The sequence below is a fragment of the Rhineura floridana genome, chromosome 8 (assembly GCF_030035675.1).
Source record: "Rhineura floridana isolate rRhiFlo1 chromosome 8, rRhiFlo1.hap2, whole genome shotgun sequence".
Taxonomy (NCBI): domain Eukaryota; kingdom Metazoa; phylum Chordata; class Lepidosauria; order Squamata; family Rhineuridae; genus Rhineura; species Rhineura floridana.
In genome coordinates, this window is record NC_084487.1 from 25,775,830 (window position 1) to 25,798,369 (window position 22,540).

The window sequence follows — 22,540 nt, forward strand, 5'->3', positions numbered from 1 at the left end:
ATTAGCAGCAGTTTTTGGGTTCTGATGCAATCATTTTGTGATTGCATGAGACTTGCATTATGACTAAGAACACTCTATTTGAACACGTTCTGGTATCATAGGTTGAAAGAATTTAACTGCATGTGCAAGTGCAAAAACCACAAATACTAAAAAAAGCAGGTCAAGTGATACATCTACTTACACAAAACAGAAATACTGGGGTGATATTGCAGCTGTTGATGTTGATCAGCTTCTGGTTCTTCAGGCTCTACTTGCGTAGAAACTGAAGCTGAAGTAGTGGGGATAGCAGTGACACCTGTGACAGGAGCAGCATGTTTTGTTCCTTGCTGAGTAGTGCCTGTTTGTAACTGCTGCTCTGTCTGCTGCTTCTGACCAACTTCTTGCTTTCTTTTCTCCTGCTCTTCTCTCACCAACTGTCGCTGCTCCCTCTTTCGCTTAATCAAGGACACTCTGTCCTTTATAGCTTTGGCCATTGTCTTGTGATCCCCTTCACAGACATACCCAGACTCAACCTGAAAAATGGGTGGTTCAAACCATCAGACAAGCAGTGGCAAAATGAAGTGCAAGTTTCTATAATTATACATTAAGCACATGAAAACACTTTGCCAGTTTTGCAGTATTTCCAGGTAAGACATGTTATAGTAGTTAAACTAATACAAGATCATGCATGTCTTCTGAAAGACTGCTACTAAAGAAAATTCAAGGCCACCTCCTGCCAAAAAAGATAAGATTTTATCATAAACTAAAGAAAATATTCACATCCAGCAATGGGTAGCACACATAATAATGTGTATGAGAATGTGCATTTGCATTCCCATTTAAAAGACAGACAGTGCAGTCACTTTGAAGGGGCACCTGGATACATTGTCTTCTGCCCCACTAATAGATGACTGGCAGGGTCAAAGTGGCTGCACCAATCTTCTGTTCAGATCTACATATATGGCCTTGGGATTAGCAGGAGCATAAATATATTAAACACTGGGAATGAGATCTAGCAACATTTGCACTCCTCTATTTATTGGAATAAAGCTTATTGCAAAATCCTATCCAGGTGGTGTTTTATACCTTGGAGAATAAACATACAAGTCTCTAGCTTAAAATTATGCTGGAAAGAGAGGAGACAGACATGTTTTTCCATGTGGTGAAAATGCCCTAAAATATATAACTTTTGAAAGAAGGGTTAAAATATCATTAAACTAACAGCTGGATAGTTGTTGTTAATCCTCTGAACTAATCCTTATGGGAAATCATAACAGCATATTTCAGCGTGCATCCATTGCACCTACATTAACTAGAGGAGAAGTAGCCAATGTTGTACCCTCCAGATGTTGATGGACCAACTCCCATCATCCCTGACCATTAGACATGCTGGCTAGGGTTAATAGGAGTTTGAGTCCAGCAACATCTGGAGGATATCATACTGGTTATACTGAAATAGAGCAAAATTTTAAATGCTTCTCAAAAAACTCAAGTACACTGATTATTCTTTAGTTAGGAAAAATATTAGACATTATTGAAAATATATATACATTGAGCCTCGTCAAGCATACAAAAGATACTCAGTGTTAAGAAACATGAAAGCTCTTAATTTATGAATTTATGAAAGCTGACAGGGTTTACGTAACAATTTTTCCAAATATCAAGGTAATTTTGTTTACTTTCAAATACTGTAATGTTAAGTAATGACAATTCACAATAAAGAGTAATCAAAGGTCATAAATTCTGCCTAGATTATGCTGAAGTTTGTCATCATTACATTTTGGAGCACCTACTGCATGGGTTCATGTGTGCATGCAACTGTGTTTTTGGACTTTTCTCCCAGAAAGCAGCACCCTCGTGCCACTCTGCAAACATTTTTCTAAAATTAGTTTAAAAGGTGTCTTGTCACGTAGCATGTAAAGGAACTGTTTGGGGGCCAGGGGAAACAAATGTCAAAAGGCATCTCTATAGCTATACTCAAATTAGAAGGTGGCAGAGGGGCCCAGCCCCCTTACACTTTGTGACTGCCCTGCCTAGCTACTGTTTTTTTTAGAAAGCAATGGGAAGTTGGCTAAAATTGGGGGCAGTATGAAGCTGGAGTTGATGAATTTCATTAAGGGCCTCTCTATCTTTCTCCTCATGCCCTTTTCAAAAAATAATCATTTTGTGAATAAATAATCATCTGGCAAGTAGGCCAAAACATATTTAAACCTGCATCATTGGAGCTCTGTACCTAGACAGACATCTAATCACTGTATTGCCTACCATTTCCTGTGCTACATCTTCTGGGACATCTCTCTCCAAGTCAAAAGAAAATTCTATCGCTTCATTGTCCTTGTATTTGCCTTTAAGTTTTTTAATGTCTTCAATTCGTAACCAGAGTTTAATGGCAATTTTCTCTCCATCATCTTCCTCTGCTAGTTCTACCCGCACACCAGTCTCTTCCTGGAAGAATGCATGATTCAGAAGGTCCTTGATAGCATACCTGAACAAAACAGAAAGAACAAAAGGAGAATGGAAAAGACAGAGGAAGATTATCACCTAGCAGCATAATACACAAAACTATTCCTCCGTTTTCCAATTGGGCTGCCCATATTCCACTGAATATTTAAATCTCGTTCTATGACACTGCATCCATGCCATTTCTCCCAAATAAAGGGAACACAGAATGATAGAATAGGAGAGTTGGAAGGGGTCTATAAAGCCATCGGGTCCAACCCCCTGCTCAATGCAGAAATTCAAGTTAGGTTTTTTTTTAAAAGAACATGGATGACTGATACTAACTTTGACTATCTGGGAATACATATCTACTTTTAAGACAACGTAAGGGGCATGGATGAACACACTCAGCACCAAAGATTTGGCACCAAGTTTTACAGTTCTATAATTATCAAAAAAGTTTACATTTAGATGGGCATACAACAGGTTTTTTTCTGAATTGCTCTTCCCACAAAATCTAGCTTATAGAATTTATGATTAGGAAATACAGAAAAGGTAAAGAAACGTGTGTGGTATTTGTGGCAACCTGATATGTAAATGGCGGTTGGAGGGGATGCAGCAGAAATCCAGCACTATAGCCAATGAACAAGATACAAACTTTTTCTACTTGTTTCCAAACATTTAAGGAAACACTGCCAATGTATTTGAAAGCCCCACCCCGCCTAAAAAAATATTTGTCTTGGGAGGAGAATGGGTAAATAAGAGGGTTATGTTCTTTACACCGTAAACTTACAACGGATATAAAGAACCCCAATTGTACATAAACTGAGGTGTATTTTGCAGTTGAAACAAGGCTTACTTAACCATCCTTCTAACACAAGCTATGCTGGAAGAGGCGTACTATGTATTTGGCTTTTTGAGACAATGTCTGCAAAACAGATCCAGCATCATGTATTTGACCATTCATGGAGTATATGCTACTTTTGTACTAGAGAATGCCTGAAGTGTTTTAAAACTACTGCCTAGTCGAAAAAAATCCCCCAGGATCAACAAACATTATTATATCACAAATCCAGTAAAGGGGGATGGGGAATTCCCCACCTAAAATTTTATTTTGATGCCAATCAACTGTCCCATTTAATACTATTGATATTAGATGATAAATAAAAATGGATTCAATTAGAAAATATAGAAATACAAGGTATTCCATTGGGAATGTGGCTCCTTAGACTGAAGGCAAAAAGAATAACACAAGCCAATTAAGACCCATTTACTGAAGCCCTTCCTAAGACCCGGGGCCAGCATTCACAGCAACTTGTACCCAATCCATCTCCTTTAGTCCCTTTATTCTTCCATCAGGATTTTTTCAAAAACAAAAACAAAAAAAAACCCAGATACTTACCATGACAATATTGGAGGGAACAAGGATTATTTCATTTATGAGATTTTTTTATCCCAATAAAGTTTTAACAAGGGAAAGAAATTTTGGACAAACTGGGTCAATCAGGATTTCAATGGGTCTTTTGGAGACAAATCCAGGATTTTCTCTCCCATCCAAACATCAAAGCTCAAGCAGTGTCAAATTTATCTATTTTGAAAATATAATTATGGCAACTCATAATGGGGGAAAAGGGATTACCTCTAAACTATATAACTTGTTTTTGGACATGGGGTCAGAACAGTTAATAGGACTCAAACACCAATGGGAAGGGGATTGGTCAATGGAGTTTGATGGGAGGGACTGGCGACAACTATGGAATAATAACTTGGTACCCACTTCCTCCCACCGTTCAGGAAACTATGCTAAAAATTGCCCATCGCTCGTATGCCACCCCATTACACCTATCGCAAGTGAACCACACCCTCTCCCCCAAATGTTGGAGAGGATATGATTCAACCAGCACGTACCACCACATGTAGTGGGGTATGTGAAAAAATACAAATTTTCTGGACCGCCATATTCAAAGAAATTAAACAAATAACTAAAGCAACATATCAATCAAACATCACAGCTTGCTATGAATAGATTTATTCACAAATTCGAATACAGATGTACAATGCAAGAACCTGATAAGCCATTTACTTATGGCAGCATGCCTCACAATTGCTAAGCATTGGAAAGACCTAAAAGCAGCCTCAGTACAATACTGGTGGCAGAAAGTCTGGCATATAGGACTCATGGAGAAATTAACCTCCAAGCTCCGATGAGCAAGGGGAGATTTGAAGAAGGAAACTTTTGTCAGTTCCTGGTACCCTTTCCTAAGTTATGCGAGTCAAACAATACATGGGTAGACCCCACAGTATGCTGCTAGTTTGAATGCTTAAACCATGAAATCTCCTGTTTATAAAGAAATGTAAATACCTAATAATTCTTTTTCCTTAAAATACTTTAATCATTTTAATAAATCAATTGAGTTCATTTAAGAAACACGCCATTGCTGGGAGGGCGGGAGGGATGGAGTTTAGATCAGGAGGGATGGAGTTTAGATAGAGAATTAATAATTATGTTAGATATTAAGATTTAGATAATAGTTAGTTCAGTAGCATATGGGTTTTTAAGTTACAATTGAAAGGATGTATCTTATTTTTCTTGAGTTTTACACTGAAAAGATAAAAATGTCCTTATGTGGAATGTACCTGAATGCTGATTTCATGTAAAAGATATGTAAACTTCAAAATTCAATAAAAAGTATTAAAATAAAAAAAGAACTACTGCCTAGTCCAAATGGAAAGAACACTTACCTTTCATCTTTGTTTTGACGGATGCATCCCTCAATGATTTCTTTAACTTCAGGAATTGCAACTTTATCAAAACTGGCTGGCTTGACTCCCTGAAATACAGAAGCAGCAATGGAAAAATAATGGTAACAAAAAAGCCTGTTTACATCTCTAATGAAGTTTATCATAGATGGACATTCAATCTTATAGCAACATAGTCCCCAATTCACATGAACAGTTTAATTGTTCATGTACTGGAGATGCAACAGGGATTTGACTCATGATTTTTTCCAATTAACCAATCAAAGCAATGGTGTCCTGTCCTCCACCTCCTGTAGCCAAGAGATGGGTAACCTGTTAAGCCACACTAATTTTACACACTCGACAATTATATGTAGTTGTATCAGTGTGAAAACCTTCAGTTTTTAATGTATGAACTTCCAATCCTAATTCTGAAAAAACAAGCTTTTCCTTTACTTTGCTTGTATTTTTGCCACTGTATTTTAAAAATGCTGCTATAATGAATACTGGAATAAGATTTCCAAAAGCATAATATATACAAAAATATTGCCCTCCTCTACCTTAGAAGTCTATGGCCATTAAGTAAGGCACACTAAGATAATGTCCTTCTCTAAACCAATGGTCTGCAACATATCCAAAACCCATCTTCAATCCCAACTGGTAAAGTGGCACTTTTGTTTTCTCTCTCATATATTGCCCCCTTTATTATATCCATTTCTATTATTTCCCTTCTCTTACTTTCTCTTTCTTTTTCAGTCAGTGACCTGGTTTGAATGAAACTCTAAATCATTAGTTTAGTATGCACAAGCCTGCTCTCTCTCTCTCTCCTCCTCTGGTGCACCCACTTCCATTTAAACCAACTGCAGTTTGTCTGTCTTGTCCAAACCAGGAACTCTCTTTTTTTTACTATGGTTTATCCAAATAGGGCTGGATCATACTGATTATTTTGGTACTCTGTATCAAAAGCCAAGTGGTCTCTATCGCCTTCATCTCAGCCACGTTTAGCCTTATATGTCGTTTTAGAAGGAATATAGTGCCTTTCTGTAAGCAAACTAACACAAAAATTAGTAAACCTGACCAAACCTATATTTACCATTCAGTCACAGTGTAAACGTGGGGAGGGGCGGGTTGTGATCACAACAGATGTGACAGAACAGAACAGGACTGTGGGTGTTCAAGATTATTTATTTATTAAACCCAGAATTGAATCCATATGTGCAGGTCTAATTTATGTAACCTGCTCCCTTTGATTTAAACTGCATGTTTCTTTTGTATGCAAGCTTTTGAATCTTAGAACTCTTCCTAAATAAACATGTATTCATAAGTGATTTAAAACTCCTGCCCACAGTAGCAGTTCAAGCAGTAAAATTATCTGAGTAGCAGTAACTAACTTGAAATCTAAGGGACAATGCAAAATGTTTAAAAGCCGTTGACACTAATGTCAGACTGACATTCCAAGGGGCTTTTAGTCACCATTTTGCCCTATTAAATTGACTTTTACCAGCTCATTTTCAGTGTCTTATCAGCTGAAGCCACAGGTCCTGATAAATTGCTCCTCTTATTTTAAAAGTATGAATTTAGGTGAAAAGTGATTGCACTGCAAAAACAAAACAAACCCCTGTTCTCTGCTCAGAAGGTTCATACATTCAAGCTCTCCCCAACCAAATGAAACAGCATAAAATGTTTCAAAACTGTTTGGATCACTGCAACAAAACTCGTATCTGAAGATGAACAGAAGCAAAAGCATGATCTAGACTGGAAACTCCTTGTTTTGTGCTAATACTGCAATATAAAGCACCTGGTACTGATGGCACACTACATAAATTGATATTTCAACATTTTATTTAACTGTCACCTAATGACACCTAAGAAAACCTATTCAAATGTGTTAAATCTGCATGAATTTACATGTAATAAAGTAGTTTTGGGGAAAAAGATACTTCTCTTGTTTTTAGATGGTGCACGTATATGTTGCAAGAGCCATTTTAAAGAGCCAGTCCCTCCAGTTAGACAGTGAAAGGGGAATTCCTCTTCTAATTTGGTGCTTGACATCTTCAGTTGTTATAAATTAACCTTTTTGCACTTTTAAATGTTACATGATTTAATTAAAACTTTTTAATTGAAGAGGCATCCCCAGTAAAGGTCACAGCCTTTATAACATACTTTTTAATATATCATATGTGATGTTTTAAATGCACAGCTCAAAAAGGTAACAGATGTTAGTAATCTACCAAGCAGCCATTATCAACTGGAACACTTAATTGTGTACAGTTACATTTTTAATGCAAAAACTATTCAGGAGAAAATAATTCATATTACTTTCTTGTGATCTGGTCACATGAAGTGATTATAACACAAATTCAAAAGTCCCCAAAACAGTATAGAAAACAAACCTGACACACACAGAGAAAGGCAGACACACACACTAAAGGACACGGTTTACTGTTCAGGGCTTGCAGCCATGTACACAAAGTAGTTTGAGGGTGAAGCTAACATTCAGAAGTAGAGTACTCTTCCCAAATATAGGTAGTGCTAGTTATGCATAGGCTAGCTCACATCACATCTGGTCAATGTGATCTCCACAACATGTTGCACATACATATAATATGAGGTATGCATTCCAAATATAAGCAAAGCATGGTTTAGAACCCCCTCTAGGATGCACACCTTAACATGGTGAGGGGGTTTGAGAGTGTTGAAGAAGCTGAGAGCAATGCCGTCAGGAGTCTAGACCAAGAGGCTAGACTCCTAGCAGGGGCACCCAAGGCGGAATGGTCAAAGCTGAGACACCAGACTAAGATGCATCCAAACTCAGAGGAAGACAATGGTAAACCATCTCTGAATACCTCTTACCACAAAAACCCTATGAACAGAGTATCCAAAATGCAACACAAGATAGTGCTGGAAGATGAGACCCCCAGGTCAGAAGGCACTCAATGAGCTACTGGGGAAGGACAAGTACGAGTAGCACTGTGACTAACGACGCAGCAGGGTCAAAGCCGGAAGGAAGTCCAGAGGCTGATGCGCACGAAAGGAGAGTCTGGAGTTGTACGAAGCACACAATAGGAACATGGAACGTGAAAAGCATGAACCAGGGAAAGTTAGAAATTGTCAAGCAAGAAATGGAACGTACCAACATTACAATACTTGGTGTGAGTGAATTAAAATGGATGGGAATGGGACATTTTCAATCAGGCAACTACGAAATATTTTATGTGGGAAATGAAAAATTAAGAAGAAATGGGGTTGTTTGAATAGTGAGAAGTGATGCAGCAAAAGCAATTAGGAGCTACAATGCAAGGTCTGAGGAAGTGATATCAATGAGATTAAACAGGAAACCTATTAACATAACCATCATCCAAGTTTATGCTCCAATGGCAAACATAGAAGAAGAAGAACTGGAGAGATTTTACACAGAAGTACAGGAAGAAATTGATCACACACCGAAACAAGATCTGCTGATAATCATGGGGGACTAGAATGCAAAAGTAGGGAACAGAGAAGAACTAGGAATTGTGGGGAAATGGGGCGTAGGAGACAGAAATGAAGTAGGAGAAAGACTTACTGAATTCTGTGAAGCCAATAATTTGTTTCTTGCGAACACATTTTTTGAGCAACCGAAAACACGACTGTACACGTGGACATCACCAAAAGGTCAATATAGGAATCAAATTGTTTACATAATTGGTAGCAGAAGATGGAGAAGTTCCATACTTTCTGCAAAAACAAGACCAGGAGCAGACTGCGATACAGATCATGAACTGGTCATATCAAAAATCAAAGTAAAGCTAAAGAAGAACAACAAATCATAATGCCAAAATACAATTTAAATAACATCCCAGAAGAATATAAAGATATAAGGAAGAGATTTGAGGCTTTAAACTTAGTTGACAGAGAACCAGAAGAACTATGGAGTGAAGTCAGAGACATGATCAGGGAAGAACGCAAAAAGACAATACCTCTAGTTAAAAAGAGAAGGGCCTCAATGGATGACTGAAGAAACTCTTAAAATGGTTAAAGAGAAAAGGAAAGCAGGAGACAGAAACACAGTCAGAACATTAAATGCAACAATACAGCGACTAGTACGTAGGGACAAAGAGAACTATTACAATAGTTACTGCATAAAAATAGAAGAGGACAACAAAAAAGGTAGAACAAGAGCCCTATTCCAAAAGATTAGAGAAATGAAGGGGAATTTAAATCAAGAGTAGGGACATTGAATAATCAACAGGGGAACACACTGACTGACCAAGATGAAATAAAAGGAAGATGGAAGCAATACACTGAAGAACTCTATAAAAGAGATGGCAGGATGACAGATTCATTCATGGAGGAACCGTATGATGAAGAACCAGAAATTTTAGAATGTGAGGTGAAAGCTGCTCTTAAAATACTTGGAAGAAACAAATCACCAGGAACAGATGGCATAGGAATAGAGTTGCTACAAGCTACTGAGACTGAATCTGTCCAAATTTTGACAAAAATCTGTCAAGGAATATGGAAAACAAAACAATGGCCCACAGACTGGAAGTGTTCAATTTACCTCCCAATTCCAAAGAAAGCGGATCCCAGGGAACACAGTAATTATTGAACTATTGCCTTAATATCCCATGCAAGTAAAGTAATGCTCAAGATTCTACAACAAAGGCTCTTACCATATATGCAGCAAGAAATGCCAGATGTCCAAGCTGGATTTAGAAAGGGAAGAGGCACCAGAGATCATATCGCAAACATACGTTGGATAATGGAACAGAGAAAGGAATTTCAGAAGAAAATCACCCTGTGCTTTATAGAATACAGCAAAGCCTCCGACTGTGTAGATCATGGAAAACTATGGATTGCTTTAAAAGAAATGGGGGTGCCACAGCATCTGATTGTCCTGAGGCACAACCTATACTCTGGACAAGAGACTACTGTAAGGACAGAATACGGAGAAACCAATTGGTTCCCAATCGGAAAGGGTGTGAGACGGGTGTATTTTATCACCCTATTTGTTTAATCCATACGCAGAACATACATGGAAAGCGGGACTGGACCAAGATGAAGGAGGTGTGAAAACTAGAGGGAGAAATATCAGTAATTTAAGATATGGAGAAGATACCATACTCCTAGCAGAAACCAGTAATGATTTGAAATGAATGCTGATGAAAGTTAAAGAGGAAAGCACAAAAACAGGACTACAGCTGAATGTCAAAAAGACTAAAGTAATAACAACAGAAGATTTATGTAGCTTTAAAGTTGACAATCAGGACATTGAACTTGTCAAGGATTATCAATACCTTGGCACAGTCATTAACCAAAATGGAGACAATAGTCAAGAAATCAGAAGAAGGCTAGGACTGGGGAGGGCAGCTATGAGAGAACTAAAAAGGTCCTCAAATGCAAAGATGTATCACTGAACACCAAAGTCAGGATCATTCAGACCATGCTATTCCCAATCTCTGTGTATGGATGTGAAAGGTGGACAATGAAAAAAGCAGATAAGAGAAAAATCAACTGCTTTGAGATGTGGTGTTGGAGGAGAGCTTTGCGGATACCATGAACTGCGAACAAGACAAATAATTGGGTGTTAGAACAAATTAAACCAAAACTATCATTAGAAGCTAAAATGATGAAACTGAGGTGATCATACTTTGGACACATAATGAGAAGAAATGTTTCATTAGAAAAGATAATAATGCTGGGGGGAAAAGAGGGGAGTAGAAAAAGAGGAAGGCCAAACAAGAGATGGACTGATTCCATAAAGGAAGCCACAGACCTGAACTTACAAGATCTGAACAGGGTGGTTCATGACAGATGCTATTGGAGGTCACTGATTCATAGGGTTGCCATAAGTCGTAATCGACTTGAAGGCACATAACAATACAACTGTTATAATCCTTAATTTAATGATTGATGAAGGGCAGTTTAGAAGTTCCATAAAATAAATAAATCACACTGATTGGGCCCATCCTCACTCAATGCAATTATACACCTAGTCTTCTACATTTCAATGAACTGCAACACCTCCATAACTTACAAAAGCCTTACCAGAGAATTCTGCAGCCAATATGACACATCAAGCATGCACAACTGTATAGGTATGCAGACTTCTGGGGATTTAAGCACAGACTTCTAGAGATATTGGCTAAACAAGACGCCTTCATCTCCAACAGCAATACATAACTACTCCTTTTGGATTTCACACATCTACAGCAAAGTGGGATATCTACGGCACTCCAGATGTTGTTGGATTCCAGCTCCCATCAGCCCAAGCTAGCATGGCTAATGATCGAGGATGATGGAAGGACCACAGATTCCCCACCACTGATCTACAGGGTACAGTTAACATATTTAAAATAACTAATACGAAAGTGTAACAACAAGGCAACTGTCATCTCTTGGCTCAAATCATATTTAAAGTTCCTGCTATTATTACAGATATTATTTTTTCACCTGGCATCTGGAACAAAATGTTACTCAAAGTTACTTAGAAGGTACACACTGCAGAATATCCAGAAGGAACGATCTGAAGTGTGCATATGGTGAACTAAATGCACAAGAGTAAGCAATTCAGACCATTTTTTTAAATGGAGAAATCCTAATATTATTCCCTATCTTTCTACCATGAAAAACTATGCATGCTCCCCAAAAGGAGCCCCATCTTTGATTAAAGATTTATCTCTTTAAAATCATCAGGTAGATTAAGCCCAAGCAAGGACCTTTTTATTTATAGCCCAATTTATCTAAAAAAATGTTCAAAATAATCTGGCTTTTAAATCTCTCCTCTTAGGAAGTATTGAATATCACACTTTTTAATCATCAAATTTTAATATCTCCCTTTTGAACGTAATCTTTCCATTTTTGGTTTTTCACACTCTACAATAACTATCATTGATATATATTAATTTATATAAAATAATGTGAATGCTTTATTCCATTCTCAAGGTCACCCAAGCATTAACATATATCAAGATAATCGTAACGCAACAGATAATCAGAGAATCTCAGTTTGTCTTTGCTCTAATGTACTATAGAGGCTAAGCAGTGAGACAACAAAACCAAAGCCACTAGGAGTAAGCATTCACAGAACAGGATAGAGGAAATCTGAAGAGAATCAGGCCTTCCTTTTTCATCAACTGATTTCCAAGAACATTAAATGATACACTGACTAATTACATTTCCTCTCCCAGAACAACCTCTTAGATTATGCATGTTCTGCCTTTGCACAGTTCTTGCAGAAGTCTCTGCTGCTATTACATATCACTTCAAAATACAGCCTACTCTATCAGTTATATTCATTTTTCTAAGTCAACCAGAATATTGCTCTCTGAGGTAAAGTCTCCCCATCTTTCACACTGCTCACATTGAACACTGGGTTAACATATCTGAACTGTCCAAGCTTTCTATCATAGCAAATCAGAATGGCAAGTGAACAATACGTTAAAAGGCAATACACTATTTTCACAGCCAAAATGCATTCTTAACTGCTCTTCCAAGCATCAGAATACAGTATCTGTATTAAAGTAGCAAGGGTAACACGTGAAAAGTGCTTCGTATTCAATTTCTTGTTAGAAGATAATTTACTTCTTCAGAACCCTTATCACCTATAAACCACTGGATTCTAGCTTCCCTATCCCTTTGTCATCTCTTCCGTGCAGGTGACTGATGTATCGGTGCCTCCAGGATAGGTCCTGATAAACGTCAGAAAAATATGGAAAGCTCTAGTTTCTAGATTTCCACATATTATCTAAGTAATTATGTCAACATTATTTTCCATGAACAATGGAGTCCCAGTTGTCCTTTCTCCCATTTACTTGTGCCTAAACCATTCAATCCATCCAGATACTAAACATTTTGAAGCCAGGACTGCCAATGTATAACATCCCTAGAAAAGCATTACGACCCCTTACTTACCATCATATGTCTTAACCAAAGGCAAGCTAGAACAGCTGAAACTCTTACCTCTTTGTCACAGTCTTGGTAAGAACAGCAGCAACAATGTGAATTTATTATGACAAACACTGGGCAAAAATCTCTCTTTGAAAGATCCATCGGAAGACAAAGATATGCAGACAAAAGTGTTCCAGGTATTAACGCACAGCAGAGGGAAAGCAAATATAAAGCTTTGACGGAAGCATTGTCTTCTCTTCCACAGTTTTGCTTTCCCTCATCCTGTGTCAGCCTGCAGAAATCAGAACTCTGCTTTCCAATGTCCCAAGCCCTTGAAACACAGCAGTAAAAATGTCACAAACATGTAAGCCTTCTTTGGGCTCCTCCCATTTCACCTTGCCCTCCCATTTCAGGCAGATCTGCCTCTTCTTTTGCAATGCCCAGAACTGTGTCCAAGCTTCACCATCGTATCATGCAGATCATTAAAAAGAGTGTAGCTGAAACTGAAGTGCCTTGATGATTTTCTGCAAGTTCATGCATTGCAACTCCGTTGATTAGCATTATATTTGTTTCATGTACGTGGTGCTAATCTGACAGCACCACTAGGATGTTATTTAGTCAAATGATTAAATCCAGTTACTCAACTCCTCTCCTCCCTCTCTGGCTTGCTGTATTCTTTCTAAGTCATCACACAACACATTTCCTGATTCTGTTTTACACTAGGAGCAAATAATGGAACTATGTCCTAATCTCCGAAGGAGTCAAAAAATTATCTATGCTGCTCCATTTTGTTCTTTTGCTAGTCATCTTCTGCACTGTTGAGAAGTGTTTTACAAGAAATCCACATTTAGCACTAAAATATAACTGAGAATGTCAACTATCTCCAGACAAACCAAGTACTTCCAACACTCTGTTAGTGCCTTTTCCTTCCCAGCTCCCAAGATAGATCATGCCACTAACCATTCCACACTTACCTATCACCTGATCACACTAAGCAGCGCTCAGATGAGACCAGCCACAAGGCAATCAAAGTCTTGCTACTGAAAAGAGCCTACTAGATAGGTGCACAACAGTGGCAGGTCTCAGCCAGAAGATGGGAGAAGGGGGGCCATGGCAGCAGGATGGCTTGGAGGAGGGTTGTAAAAGTATTGCAAGCTCTTTCTAATTTTAGGTATGAAAGAAGCACCATGAAAGATCACATCCAGATCAGTTGTGTATACACATCAGGAAGCCATAGCCAGTTGCTACTGCTCCCCAGTGAGATGACACAAAGCTATTAGTGCACAATTTAAGTTATGATAACAGATATGGTCCTTAAGATTTCCCCCAAACAAGGGGATTGACAGAGTCTGAAAATAATTTTATTTGCTTTAAACTCCTTTTAGACTTTGTCATTAATTATGTTGGCCCATGAACTTTATAGAGTCAAGCTGCATGAACAATGTACTTTGAAAAGTGTTCATTACTTTTTTACTAAGCTATTTCAGTACTGGTCTGAGCTAGCTGCAGGCTGCTACAAACCATTAAAGGAAGTTTTGAAAGAACTCATGATCCCAATGGAAAACAAAGTTAACCCCTCCCTCTCAACCCTGAGGCAATACTATGCAAGGTAATTTAATTTACTCCATGCATCTTATGAAATGCAAATTCCTGTTATTAGTTACCCAATCCACAAGCATGTTTAACCCCTTCCTTCCTGACTCTACAGTTTTCCCTATTAAAGTCAAATTACATATGCATCCATGTTCATGTCCAAATATCTAGTTCAATATATATTTACTAGAAAAATCTAGTATTCATATGCATGAAACTAAAGGCAGTGTGTTTAAATTCGTTTTTACTAGGTCTCAGGGCATGCTCTGAAAGCATAGGATGAAGCAAGTTGCTAAACCTAAGTATGCCTGTGCTTGGGAACCATATGGAATAAAGTTGGGATATAAATGAAACATTTATCCTGGCCCAATACAAATTAGGCTTTTTTACTGGTGTTATAGCTGCTTGCTTCCTTGTGATGCACATGACGCTCATCCCACGTGTTGATGCCACTACTTCTGACCCTCCATTCCAGGATTTCTCAGGCTACTTTTATGCCTTTGAGTTATGGCATTTTAGCACCACAGTTCATGCCATGTGAGCCAGCAGTGCTGTAATATTATTATTTTGGTAAAAATGGCTTTAATTCTGCAGAACCAGTTTAGCAACCTGTACCCACACCTTTATCCCCATCTTTGAACTTAAGGTGTATTTGTGGCAAGTTTTACCCTCCACTTTGTTCCTATCGACTGAACAATCATAGTAATGACAGCTATGGGGGGGAGTGTGTGTGGAGCTACTTCTCAATGCTCACACCTGGATAGCTTCAAATATAAGATTTCAATAAATAATGCTGCTATTCATGCAGCTTCCTTGAATGGATGCAGGCTGAACTTGTCGCCCTGCTGGAGATGTCATGGGAAAGGGGGAAGTAGGCTTAAACATGTGGGAACAGAAACAACAGAGAAGCAGCAAGTAGAAGCAACTGGCAGTGGAACCTATAGTGGGAGGCTGAAGATCAGTGATGGAGAAGGAAATGCGGAACAGTGAAGGAGGTGCCAAACGCCTCTGATAGTTGGCTACTGCTGCCTCTGCTGCTCCACACCCACACACACCCCTCTAACTCTCTCATGGCCAGTTCAGTTCAATTATGGGAACTGCAATCTGTGGGGAACTCTTAGTGTGAACATTTGCTGGGGTTGGAGCCCCCTTTAGAGAGGACTAGGGCTGGAGCCAGATGCAGACCTGGTACTGCTTAATGACTATGGGGCAGGCCCACAGCAAACAGTGCTAGTTCATCTGCCTTGCATGAAGAAGGTCCCACGTTCAATCCACAGCATCTCTACATAAGGCTAGGAGAGAATCTTTTCTGAAATCTTGATAGTCAATACCAGCCAATACTGAGCCAGACGGACCAATTGTATGACTCTGTATAAGCTTTTTATGTTCCTAAATGGTACACTGTCTGTGCATGGCTGTCTGCCCAAATGCACATGTGCATGCATGGACCTGGTCTTTAAAAAAGACCTTTTAAACATCACACAGATTCTCTCACTTTTTACTGTGCTTCCTAGTGGCATGTAGCATGGACTCACATACTAAAATGAGAAACTTATAGGAGATATTCCATACAATGTGCATCTGAGAAAAAACACAAAGGGCTGCAGTGTCAATCTGGCCCTGGAGTAAATATGAAACCATTTTCTCAAAGTGTTTGGGCTACTATATTCTTGTCTGGTAAATCCAAGTGACTAAGCAATCAACCATCAGTGGATCAATGAAGATTCCCAAGTCGTGTTTACAAACTGCTTGCAGTGAAGTAATTTTGTGCAGAAGGTGGCAAATTTCACAAAAAGTTCCATTTTGGAGTCTCATAAACATATTTGAATGTTTGACTGCTCATTACAGCAGATACCTTCAATCATACGAGGCTTGGATGCACAGGATGCAAGTTTGCTCCCTTATCAATCCACACTATAACAATCCACACTATACAGCTAGATTCACAGCTTATTTTGATGACTAGAACTGAACGTAGATATTACATGTACATCAAAATGATGACTTATCACTTGGCTTGCAGTTGAACATGTGAACTTCCTTGCTTGAAAGTATAGTTATATGAAAGCATTTCCAATGTTTAATCTGATGTGAACTGATCATTTTAAAAGGCTAGACTATGGATATATTGTCTATCGATTCATAGACAATTAGTGGCATTTATATGGATCAACATGTACAAAAAAGGCCAAAGGTCAAACCAGACAGTATGTTAAGTGCATGGTTCAATTCAATATTTTAAAAAAAGTTTTTAAAGCCACAACTGCACCATATGGGGAGGATACCGGGGGGGTGTGTCTCCCAGGGGGAACTGAAATTTTGTAGGGACTGTGGCATGGAGGCAAAGAGTTAACCCCCTTTCCTGCAGTGATCCTGATCAGTGCACTCTGTCTTGAATGCACACATATACCTATAAAAAACACAGGCAAGTTAGATGCATTCATGCATATGGGCTCACAGCAAAATCCAGTGCTTTAATGACCAAGTGCAGTAGCATAACAGTATAAGAAAGTCTCTGTATATAGTACAGATTCTAGTACCATCAGGAGCAAAACAACACATTTTTAAATGTGTTATTTCAAGATATGCATATATCAGGTTGTCTATAAATATAACCTATTGACTATGTGGACAATTGTAGATAACTTCATACAGTTATCTACACCTTGGAATCAATTATGTACACCTTGGAATCACAGAGATTTCTCAAATTATCTGGACCCACCATATTTTCCCCATGTAGCCTGTGCTGTCTTATTATATGTACAAGCAACTCTCTTATCTTTTCTGGAAATTCAGGACAGTGTCTCAGACACTGAAACAAGTAAGACTGAGTTGTATTGAAAAGCCCTGTATCAGCAAAAGGCCACTTGGTGGCAAACAGTCAAACTTGGATCGGCAGAAAAGCCATGAAACAAAAATGCTAGTCCTATATAACAGACTGGTTGAGCTTGGACATTATGCTAAACCAGGGGTGGAAACGTGCCCCCCCCTCAGATATTGCTACAGTACAACACCCATCATCTTTCACCACTGACCATGCTGCCTTGGGTTGATGGGAGTTGGAATCCAACAATATTTGGAGGCCCACAGGTTCCACACCCCTATACTCAACAGTAGTTTGAGTGATATGAACAAGCCTAGGTGAGCCTCAGGCTCGCACACAGCTGAAAGGAGGAGTTCCGGTTCTTCCACTTCATTACGATTTGTCCTCTTCCAGATCAACAAACTAGTTAACATTAACAATGATTTGTTTGAAATAAGCCAAGTTGTTTCAATAAATGTTTACCATAGTTTGCCAGTTCGGATGGAATAAACCACCACAAAGCTTACAAATGCCTTCACCCAGTTGGGGGAAAGGGGAACCTGATGCTCACCTAGGCTCACTCATGCCATGCTAAACTATGGTTTAGCACGACATCCAAACACAGCCTATGTGTAGAGGTTTGAAATGTTTATAAAATGCAGGAAACTCAAGGACAGTCTGCCCTTTAGCAAGTACCAAACTACAGAACAACTTGTCATCATTCATGGTTAAGTATTTAGTGTACCTTTGGGAGATTAGTAATAAACCTGGATATTTTGCAAACATTTGTATGGAAATACAGGAGGCCAGCATTCCTGCATTTTAGCCCCAGGAGTTCTGCATACTTCTGGAGCAGCTTGGAAGTTGTATTACTCATTGTATTCACTGAGGATTAAAATTAAGTACTTTTGCCTCTGCAGCTACAAGTCTAATTTCTGGATGTTTAGATCTTTGCTGTTTGACATACAAATACTCATGCAGAGGCAAGACAGAGTAAAACTGCAGAATCTTAGAAGGGCAAATAATAACTATCCTGACTTGCGCAAGGAAATTAATTATTGGTACTTTTGCTGGTTCTCTATTTAGCTCACACCAATAATGAAGCTGCTTTCTCTAAAACTGTTTCTACTGAATTTCAATAGCTATTTGCTCTGCTCAGGTGTGGACTTTTAGCAGCATTCCCAATTTCAACATCAAGTTGCAGAAACACTATTTCCTATAAATGAATTTAAACTGCATAAGCAAAATTAAATGGATTACAATCTCTTGTGCCGTTGTTTAACTTGGCCCTTCATGCTGTGGGTTACTGCTGTGCATAAGCTTGCAACATGTATTCCACTTTCAAGCAAATTTGGCTCACGTACAACACTTGATCTTCCTCTTTTCTACTTGCCACAATATGCCAAACACAAACCAAGTTTTACCCCTCTGTTCTGTAGGGTCACATTCATTCTTTTTCTAGTCCGATTAAGAAAAAGTCCAACATTTTTCCCACCTTCGTGCATGTTTCATATCCTTCTGATGAGGATGACAAGGGAAATCCTAGCATTTCTCTCTCAGGAGGAGCTGCGGAAGGGGGTCGAGATTGAAACCCATAGGCTATTCCACTGCCAAAACAAGCCCCTGCTCACCACTGCCTGTTCCAAATATTAGGAGCAAATGCCATCAAGTTTTCTTGGAGTCAATAACACAAAAGACACCAATTTCCAGAGTCAAAATTAGACATGTGAAGGCCTGAAAAACATGAGAAATATGGAAAAAACAAGACATTTTTTCTCTCCCCCCCCCATTTTTTTGGTTTTATCCCCTAGGAAAAAGCTAGGAAATTGTGGAGGAAATGGGAAAATAATGGCTTTTTCCCCTATTTCCCCCCCAAGCTTTCAAATCTCTAATTAAAATTTCCATACTACAGGGCATCAGTGAAAAGAATATAAACAGAGACTTTAATACAAGTTAATTGTATCATATTTGGTTTCTTATTTTAAAAGTAATTTTGTAAACATCACATAGTGCCATCAGTGTGCTTGGTGCTTTACAGAGTAACAAGTTGACTGGCCCCTGACCTACAAAGTTTAAAATCTTACACAAGGGGAAAAAACAGAGGAAGGAAGTAGAAGAATGTGTTCAATTTGTTTGCATTTAGGCTTAGTCTCAGTAGAGCATGAGGCTGTTCCAAATATGGGGTTGTTCCAAAAGCTTCACAGAAAAGGCGGGTTTTTGAAGAGGAGCTTGAGGGAAGAAATACAACATTGCCGCCCTGGGCTCCTGCTGGGAGAAAGGGTGGGATGTAAATCTGATAAATAAAATAAATAAATAACACATCATTGAAGTGCTCTGAGAGGCAGTTCCAGGCAAGTCAGAAAAAAGGGAGAAAAACAACAGAACTGTTTGCAAGGGAATGTGTGCCCCATCCAGGGACAAGTGAGAGCAGCTGACTAGCTGTACCTCTTTTGTGGTTGAGACTATAAAAAAAAAAACTGTTACCTGGGATTGTGCTGCTGACCAGGGTGAGTAAGAGTCTTCCCAGAGGGATTATGCCAACTGGCACAGACTGGTGATCAGCCAACATTGCTGATAATTTTTTTAAATCATTACACGTTTATATTGAATGTCATTGTTTATTTTGCATATCCAGCTACTATTGTGTTTGCTATACTGATGGAAACGTTTGTTCACTTTTAATGTTTTACTATTATTACGGAGTTTTTTCAGTGCAACATTGCTGCTGGATAAACGACACACAAATATTAAATCAAACAGAAGAAACAGGCAGTGTTCAGACAGTTGAGGCTAAGCTGTTGGAGTTGGGAGGAGTGAAGGTCACAGAAAGGGACATTTCAAAGTTAGAATATGGAAAGATAAGGGGTGTTTGTACTGGGTCCAAGAACAAACAGGAAGTCAGCAAAAGGACTTTAGTGAGGGCATCACATGACCTGAGCAACAAGAGAAGAAAATGTGTTGTTTTTTCAGCAGACATTTGGACAGATTGTGAGGATCAGTGTATACCAGCAGAAGGCCAGAAAGGAGAACGAGGTTGCAGTTAGAAGACTGAGCATGAACCAGAGTTTTCAGCAAGGGATGGAGAGGTAGGGCCCTATTTTCACAATGATGTATACAGAAAAGCAATGGCAACAGACTGAATACAGAGTAAAGAAAAGGGAGGAACTCCAAGGAAGCCAAGATTTTGTGCCTAATCTAACAGGATGGACAGAATCATTACAAGGAGAGAAACACTTGGGAGGAAAGATGGGTGGCTTGGTCTTGGACATGTTAAGCTTGAGGCTGTGATAAAACATCCAAGTGGCAATATATACTCCAAGGGGCAGTTGGAGATGCAGAACCAGATAGAGGGGTAAGGATGCAGGCATCAACAACATGGTAGTAAATGCGACAGGATTTAACTAAATTATCTAGGAACAGTGTAGAGAGAGAGCAGATGGCCAACAGTAGATTCCTGAGGGGCCTGAACAGAAGAGGGAACAGCAGCAACTAAGAACAAAACCACAGAAAGCTGGGGCAAAAAGATTCAGCCCAAGGCTGACCTAGTCCAGCACACTGTTCTCACAGTGGCTAACTAGATCCCTGTGAGAAACCTGCAAGCATGACCCAAGTGCAACAATGCTTTCCCCCTTGAAATTCCCAGCAACTGGGAAGCAAGAAAGTGATTAACAGTATTGAAGGCAGCAGACAGGCAAAGAAGAGGGGGTATCTTTGGGATTTGGCAATGAGGATATTAGAGATTTTGGTGAGAGTAGTTTCAATGGAATGCAGAGGGCAGAAGCCAGATTGGACAGCTCAAAAGGAGATCTGAAGGCAAGACAGTGGGAAGAAATGGCACTTTGTAAAAAACTGGATGCAAAAAAGCAAAGGTGAAATTGAGCAGTAGTTAGAAGGGTTATCAAGTGATAAGTATTTGTGAAAAATGGGAGTGGGTAGGGGAGAGAATGATGACATATGGAATGTGCCAGGATAGGGTGATTTTGTAACTGACAGGAAGAATTAGGATGGGAGAATATGGCAAGTCATGGGTTGGGAGGGAATAGGATTGAAGGGATACATGGAGCAGTTAGACACTCATTAAGTAAGATGGGGGAAAGAGAAAAGTTTGAGAGAGGTATAGGATTAGGGAAAGCAGGAAGAGAAAGTTAAGCATGGCGAGGGAACAGATCAGAGTGGACAGCTTCAATGTTATAATTGAACAGGGCAAAGTCTTGAGTTGACAGCAAGGAGATAGGTAGATCGTAGGGCAGGACTTAGAAGACCATCACAGGTTGTGAAGAAATACTGAGGATTCTTAGAATGTATGTAGATCTCACACCCAGGACATGACAAACTAAGAAGTTCAAATATAAGCTCACAGATGACACACCTTCCTATAATGACCTTATAGGTTGTATGCAGAAGTGTACATAAACACCATGGTGGCTGCCTGGTAATACTTGTCTACAGATATCTGACCTCTACAAAATGCTAACAATGGTATCAAGCAAGGAAGGAGAAATTGTTATGTCACACATACGCATAGAATGGAGCAAAAGTGGTTGGCATCCAAAATAGCAGGAATAAGGGGGAGAAAAACCAGGATGTCAAAAGGCAAAAATAGGTGAATCAAAGTCTGGAGATTTATTGTAAAAATATTTTTAAAAGGTTTGCCCAACGCGTTTCGGCTGGAAAAACTCCTGCCTTCATCAGGGGCTAAAATACATAAATGAACAAACTCATTACTAAACCAGACATAAAAGGTAAAGGTTAAACAAGCATGAACTACAAAGAACCATCGGTATACTAACATACCAGATAATGTAGCAAGTCAGATCACGTACAACGATTTGCACAAGTTGCTAATTAGAACAATGCTTAAACAATAAAGTTCTCATGTTTGAAACATTCTGGTACAGTATTAATAGAAAAAAACAAATGACCCTAATTGCTCAGGGGAAAGCTTAATTGAAAGATTCATTACGCTTATGCGTGAGGGATCCTATCAAAATATCAAACCCTATGGAAACTCGGACAAAGTCTTCAAAGGGAGATTAATGGAGAAGTTAGATGCATTTATCCCAAGGGATCATGTTGAAATGTCGAATCTTACAGAAAGAAAAGAACTTTTAA

The 22,540-nt window shown here is 39.0% G+C and overlaps 1 protein-coding gene and 1 long non-coding RNA gene across 7 annotated transcripts in view; one reads left to right on the forward strand and one right to left on the reverse strand.

Annotated features, from left to right (window-relative positions):
* WNK1 (WNK lysine deficient protein kinase 1) overlaps window positions 1-22,540 on the reverse strand; it is a 160,920-nt gene that overhangs the window by 63,328 nt on the left and 75,052 nt on the right. For all 5 annotated transcript variants that reach the window (XM_061638652.1, XM_061638651.1, XM_061638654.1 and 2 more), the window contains exons 5-7: window positions 5,161-5,249; window positions 2,245-2,464; window positions 182-512 (exon numbers count right to left, since the gene is read on the reverse strand). In XM_061638652.1, the coding sequence (XP_061494636.1) occupies window positions 182-512; window positions 2,245-2,464; window positions 5,161-5,249 (640 nt within the window). The remainder of the gene's footprint in view (window positions 1-181; window positions 513-2,244; window positions 2,465-5,160; window positions 5,250-22,540) is intronic.
* Window positions 20,386-22,540, forward strand: part of LOC133390302 (uncharacterized) — a 34,643-nt gene continuing 32,488 nt past the window's right edge. For both annotated transcript variants that reach the window (XR_009764369.1, XR_009764367.1), the window contains exon 1: window positions 20,386-20,514. This is a non-coding gene — a long non-coding RNA (uncharacterized LOC133390302). The remainder of the gene's footprint in view (window positions 20,515-22,540) is intronic.